The following is a 6,851-nucleotide window of genomic DNA, read 5'->3' as shown; positions in this document are numbered from 1 at the left end:
TTACCCATTTAAGCCGTCTCCAGCCATTATTAGTCTCAAAGTGGGTTCCTCGTCATCGAATTTAGATTTCAATATTATTTGGTTACAGAGCCATAAACTAGAAAATCAGACCCCTCTTGTCATTCCTACTTGTCACATCCTCTCTTTCACAAACTTCTAATAGTTCTCTCTTATGTTTAATACTACATTATTTATAACCAAAGGAAAGCCAAGGTTTTAATCTACCAAATGATGTATTATATTATGTTTGCTGTACAAAGAATTGTATATTTTATATTTTGTTTCCAGTTCAAACTCTATTCCCATGGAAACTCATCGACAGAGTTTAGCTGAATTTTTAATGGCTCTTTTTACATAGTTAAAAAACCAGAAAAATTGTGATAGTTCTATGAAATAGTCTGCTTTTGCATGTTATTATTTTGTGTTCCTTGCTCCATCATCTAGTTAAGAAATTATTTAGTATAATAGTACAATTAGTATAAAAAAGTAGGGTTAAATTTCCTCGACAGTTGAGGGGAAAAAAAAGACCCAGGTAAGTATTTATTTCTTGTTTTTCATGTGTATTCTTTATTTATTAATAAAAGTAACTAAAATATAAAAATTATAAACTTTTAAAGCTAGATAAGGTTAGATTAGGTGAGATAAAAGATGATAATAAAAATTTTCACGAGGTATGCTTGCAAACTAGTTGCGAGTAGCCCTGAAATTCAAGAAGTAACTTTAGCTGTGCATTTGCCAAATCATTTATATCTTTTGTGGCAGGAATATTAGTTAGATATGGTTCAAAGAGTAATAAAACAATAAAATTTAAGTATAAACAGGTGTATACTTTTATGAGTTTAAAGCTATTTAAGATAAACAAATTTAGTTTCATGTTACAATTGGAAGTCATTCTAGAAAGACAAAATGGGTAATTTTGTTTTGTTTTTAGGTGGTTACGAGGTTGGTCATATTGACCAACCTTTTACATAGTTAGGATGGAAAAGATAACAATGTTTTACTGAAAAAAAAAGTTTCAAATTTATTTAGAAGGTTTAGAGAATATGTGAATGAAATTTGAGATTTTTCAGATGAAGAAAAGTATTTTTAATCTTAATATGAAAATCACTTTGTTCTCACAGCAGTTTACAATTTGAATCCATATATTCATGGAGAAATTCTTAGTGAAAATACTTTAGTAAAAATTCAGATTTTTTTTTTTGTCTAGAAAAGACTTAATGATTACTGAAAGCTTGAGAACTTTTTTGAAGATAAACAATGCATATATAGTATGAAAACTTTTCAATTTGGGATCATGAATGTGACTGAGCCTGTAGTGAAAGTTAATTGAAGGGTGTATTTGTACTAGAATTTAACATGCAGCATTCATTCAATCAATGTACACGTACTGTACTTGTAATACATTGCAACTTACATATATGAGTATGATAAAAAGTGTTTACATTTTATAGACAAGTTGGGATCAATATATACATAACCTACCAATAGTGATATAGAAAGTTATAACTACAAAAACTGAGTTACTTAAAATCTAAAGAATTTTATCCCTTCTTTATCCTACTTTTTGTTGTTTTAAAGGGGCAATTTTTAAGGCCACTATTTTTCATGATGATCCCTACTATTAAGTACTACCACACTTAATTAATTGTGGCATACACATGAACAAGCAGAAGTATCTTCAGTAGCTTTTTTCACACTGGGTCAATTCAATATAACTTACCATAATGACAGAAAGTTTGACATTTTAATTTAACCTTTTTCTGACTACAGCTTCTTTCAGGTATCGAGTGCACATCTACATATCAAACTTCAATATCTAAGTAAAAATAATAATTCTAACTCAAGGCAAGTTCACACACAGAAAAACTTCTGTCAGCCTAAAACATAGGTTTTATTGTCTAGGAACTAAAAAGTGTCATTCCAATAGAATACAATTAACTATGCCTTGTTTCTTTTGTGATTTTTCTTTTCTGTTTGAGATCTTATTACAGGCCTTCATTCCCACCCATTTGTGATGTCACAACATGTGATCTGAACAATCATTAATGATGCACAGACTTCAAAATAGCTGCAAACAAAGTTTAAGTACCACTGAGTACAGCAGGTTGTAAACTGTTAATGCAGTTATAGAGTAAAATGGTGTGGGCATTAATTTAAGGTTTCAAGGGTAAGTGACTGCTTGAAGCTCTTACAGAGATGAACACAGGAATGTAATGAGAAGTTTAGAGGACTTTAAAATAAATCACAGATGTAAGGAACTTTATATTTTATTTAGATGTTCCTTTCATCATAGAAAATGTTTGTGTTAAGCCATATCTGTTTGAAAGCTACAGAAACTTTCTTGTATGCCAAGACTTCAGGTAAGCTTAGTTAGGTGTACTAAGTATGGTAGGTGACAGCAAAATATTCTGACCACTCAGATTCTTATTTTGTAAACTTCACAATGTAATAAATAATAAGAATTTTTTCAAGAGAAAACTACATATTATTCAGTAACTTTGTATTAAATTTCATGTAATTTGGTTAAGTATTTCCACAGTGAGAAAGAAAAAAACCAAAGAATATCAATGACACTCCATAAAGGGATACTGAAATAATTAAATGAGGAACAGAAAACTCTCTTAGGAAGATAGAATGATAGTTAATTTTTTCACGATTACTTGTACACCCATAAAAGGAAGAAGAAAAAATTTTGGTGACACATTCGATTCCTGGTCCTGTCTGTAACATAAATTTTTTTTGGCTGGTTAACTTCAGATTTGGAATGGGCTCAACTTTCAATTATAAAGTAGTCTCTTAGTGAAAAATTTAATGCTAAACTGCAGCAGCATGTAATATGGTATTTCTATTAGAATCTCTAGCCTATTTTTATTATTGTTATTTTAGGACTTTTATTGTCAGTTTTATGTTTCATTTATTTACTTTAGCTTATCACCATTTTCAGTGTTAAAATATTAACTTACACAATGCAGAGATAAGTATTTCTTATTATTATACATACAACATTAGTCATTAAATATAAATTACATAATAAAAACAAATTTGTATTTGATGGATCTATTGACTGATTGAGCTGAAACTTCATATTTTTTGTCTAAATTTATTTGTTAATATGTTGCTATTTTTAGTTTTAAGAAATGGGTAGAGAAATATCTTAACTGTATAATTGATATTAAGTCCTTTAAAGTATACAGTATTCTAACAAATGAGAACAAATGATGGTAAATACAATTAGTGCAATTTATTAGTCACAGACTGCACTAAATGAGAAGATTTATACAAGAGGTTGTGTAGAAGGTCTGATGGAATTTGTGAAGGGAAACTTGTACCTTGTAGCAGGTATCTGCCTGGGAGTTGCTTTGGTTCAGGTAGGAATTTACTGACTTAAAAAGGACTGGGAGAAATGCTAGTTAAAGTTATCTGTTGTTTCTTGAATTTTTTTTATATTAACCTCAGAATTAATGATGGAGTCAATGTAAATCCCATTGGCTTTTTAAAGACATTTCTCTAAACTATTTACTCACCAAATTGCTCGTGGGATCATGATTTTGTTCACTGCAGGGTCTCTAATACACATATGAGTCACACAAAGAAATTTAAACAAAATTGCTCTTGATATTGCAGTTAATGCTATTAATTACTGTTTGCCCGTCTCAGACATGATAAGTTTATCACAGTTGGAGATACAATGCTATTGCTAGTTGGTTGTTCAGCTTTGGTTTTAAGTTTCAGATTAGGAGCGCTTTCTTTTTTTCCTTAGTGTCCAATCGTCTTTCTTTTGCTGAGTCTGTTATTTTGAAGTGTTTGATATTGAGTTTTTCATTACAGTCTTTGCTTAGATGGTTGTAACACTTCATGCAGCTGACCACTGCCACTACTAGTTTAGCTGGCTCTATACCTAGTAACACTTCATGCAGCTGGCCAGTGCCACTACTAGTTTAGCTGGCTCTATACCTAGTAACACTTCATGCAGCTGACCAGTACCACTACTAGTTTAGCTGGCTCTATACCTAGTAACACACTTCATGCAGCTGACCAGTACCACTACTAGTTTGTTACTAGGTATAGAGCCAGCTAAACTAGTAGTGGTACTGGTCAGCTGCATGAAGTGTTACTAGGTATAGAGCCAGCTAGCTGCATAAGTGACCAGTACCACTACTAGTTTAGCTGGCTCTATACCTAGTAACACTTTATGCAGCTGACCAGTACCAATACTAGTTTAACTGGCTGGTCATTATCACTGTACCATGTAAAAAATAGTTAGTGCTTTTTTGTTTATTTCTCTATAGACTATGATGTCTTTATGTGATGATTCTGTTAATTAAAACTGTGAAAATATAACTATATCTCTTAACATTTTGTTAAGTTGACAATTTCTTGTCTGCAAATACATGATCTGAAATTTATTGTAATTTACACATTGTCAAATAATCAGTCAAAGTGATGTTAATACTTGTTCTTAGTCAAAAATAAAAAATACATGAATTAATGAGAAACTCACTGTGGTGGAACACGCACACAAATTTAAAATTAACTGGCAAGTGACTTAGAAACATTTCTTTGTCATGTATTTTAATATATCACTTGCATTCTGATGAGGTACTGTCTTACACTTGTGTCCTGTAACAGACTTTCTGAAAGTTCTGTACTATTCTTAATCAGTTTATTTATTGTTAGTCTTATTTGTATTCTGTCATTTTTGACAAAATATTTTTGATATTGATATATTTCATGTGTTGCATGAGTATAAATAAATTTTTTTGTGTATATATATATATGTACAGAATTTTTTAGTATTACTGAATGTTAATTACTAGAAACAATTATAAAAGCAACCAGAACATTTGATATACAGCTAGCATGTGCTTATATTATGTGTTTTGTAGAATTAGCTTTAATCAACCTCATAGACACGAAAATAATTGTCCAAGATTTTTTATGGTAGAGATATAAATTGTTTATAGGACAGTATTTTAGGTTTTTGTAATATTGAAGCAGCAATGAGTGTAGAACATTCAAATTTTCAAATGATTCTTTATTTTACAGCTGTTTGCAATGTATTTATCCCGAACACTACTGAATCAAATTACTCTACAGCGAGCAAGGTGGGCATAAAGAGGACTGATCATGAATTTTTAAGTCAGCACAAACCTTTTTCATAAAGGAATTGCTAAGGCTGTTTCTTCCATATCTAGTCTATTTTTGTATGAATTGAAATAATAAATGTATTCTATGAAAAATAACAATTTCACTTAAATACATACTTGGGTACTTATTATATTTGTTGTCAGTTTTAAGTTCAACCTTGGTTTACACTTGGAGGTCAAATTAAAAACCAAAGCTTGTCATTATATTAAAGAAAAACTTTCTTTAACTGCATGTATTGTAAAATTAAACAAACTTATTAAATGTTTTACTAAATAACAATTTTATTCAGTGAAAAGTGCAGGAATGCATTTTGTTCTGTTTTTGAAATATACACTGAAAAAATTGTTTGGTTTTGAAATGGAAAATTTAAAAAAAAATCCAAGTTTTTTTTTCATGATTCGTTTGTAAACATATTTCAAGCTTCAAAATGAATATTTTTTTTTTCCTAATATAAATGTGTAGAAAAAGTAATTTGTCTTTTCCTATGTGGAAAAATATTAGTTTGTGAACAATGTCAGAAATTAATGTAATGAGAAAGATTCACTGTGGCCATTGAAGTATTATTCTAATGTCATATTCTGTTGAATGAGAACTGTTAATGTAAACACTAAAGGGGTTATTCTACTATCAGATTTTATCTATTGAGAAATGTTGAAACTGAAGAATTATTCTACTGTCATATTTTGTTGAATGACAACTGTTAATGTAAACACTAAAGAGGTTATTCTACTATCAAATTTTATCTATTGAGAAATGTTGACACTGAAGAGGTTATTCCTTTGTCAAATTTCATCTAATGAAAAAAATACTAATCTAGACTAAGGATGCTGTCACGTTTGTCAGGTGAGGTGTCTTGCACACACTGTTAACATAAGAGTTAAAATATTCATGTTAGCTTCTTTGCTGTGATGTTATGTTTTTGGAAAATTGTTATTGACTTGCACTAATTGAGAAAGCTGTCATTTACTATTATTTTGTAAGTATGTTAGTGATTATGTTTATTTGCTTATTGATTTGTGTAGTATATTTGACCAAGCTTTATCAAGGACTATTTGTTTATATTAAATAATAATAAGGTAGAGTGATATACAGATTATATCACAAAATATTCAGTTTTCAGTAGTCTGAAGAATTCAGTAACCTGCAAAACCTTTAATAAAGCTCAATGTAAAGACATGCAGTGCAATTGGAAATTTGGGGAGAGAGTATATACTGTTCTTAAAACTCTGAACTGTAGACATTGTATAATATCAGCATGATAATAACAATATAAATCAATCAGTTTAGAATATCTAGATTAAGTTGGTTATAATTTCATTAATTATAAACAAGATTACGACATTTATGATATACAACATTGTTTATTGACAAAAAGGGGACATGGATAAACATTTCTATCAGATTCCATCTTCAGTATCTAAAGCAGAATAAAATGAATTTACATCAGCCTTTATACATTTTCAAAGTACAGTTGCTAAATATAATGATAATTAAACAAATAAAACACTAAACAGTAATCAAGGGGAGAAACTACAGCAAGAAAACACAACGAAAAGAAAAAAAACGAAAAATCAGTAATACAAACATATTAAAAAATGTATAATTTAAATGAAGACTGCATGTTGTTCAGAGTTGGAGAGTGCTGTTTGATGTGGAGGGTTTCTTTGATCAATAATTCCAGGTCAGTGTTAGACTTGTAGAGG

The 6,851-nt window shown here is 29.8% G+C and overlaps 1 protein-coding gene across 1 annotated transcript in view; it reads left to right on the top strand.

The window, feature by feature from the left end:
* Positions 1-6,572, top strand: part of LOC106463476 (tetraspanin-33-like) — a 42,676-nt gene extending 36,104 nt beyond the window's left edge. The window contains exons 5-6 of the mRNA XM_013923514.2: positions 3,249-3,368; positions 5,047-6,572. Of these exons, the coding sequence (XP_013778968.1) occupies positions 3,249-3,368; positions 5,047-5,115 (189 nt within the window). The 3' untranslated portion in view covers positions 5,116-6,572. The remainder of the gene's footprint in view (positions 1-3,248; positions 3,369-5,046) is intronic.
* Positions 6,573-6,851: the final 279 nt, after the last annotated feature.

This window comes from Limulus polyphemus, unplaced genomic scaffold, assembly GCF_000517525.1.
Source record: "Limulus polyphemus unplaced genomic scaffold, Limulus_polyphemus-2.1.2 Scaffold1420, whole genome shotgun sequence".
Classification (NCBI taxonomy): Eukaryota; Metazoa; Arthropoda; class Merostomata; order Xiphosura; family Limulidae; genus Limulus; species Limulus polyphemus.
Note: the sequence above shows the minus strand (reverse complement) of the source record. Positions and strands in the feature narration are given on the sequence as shown.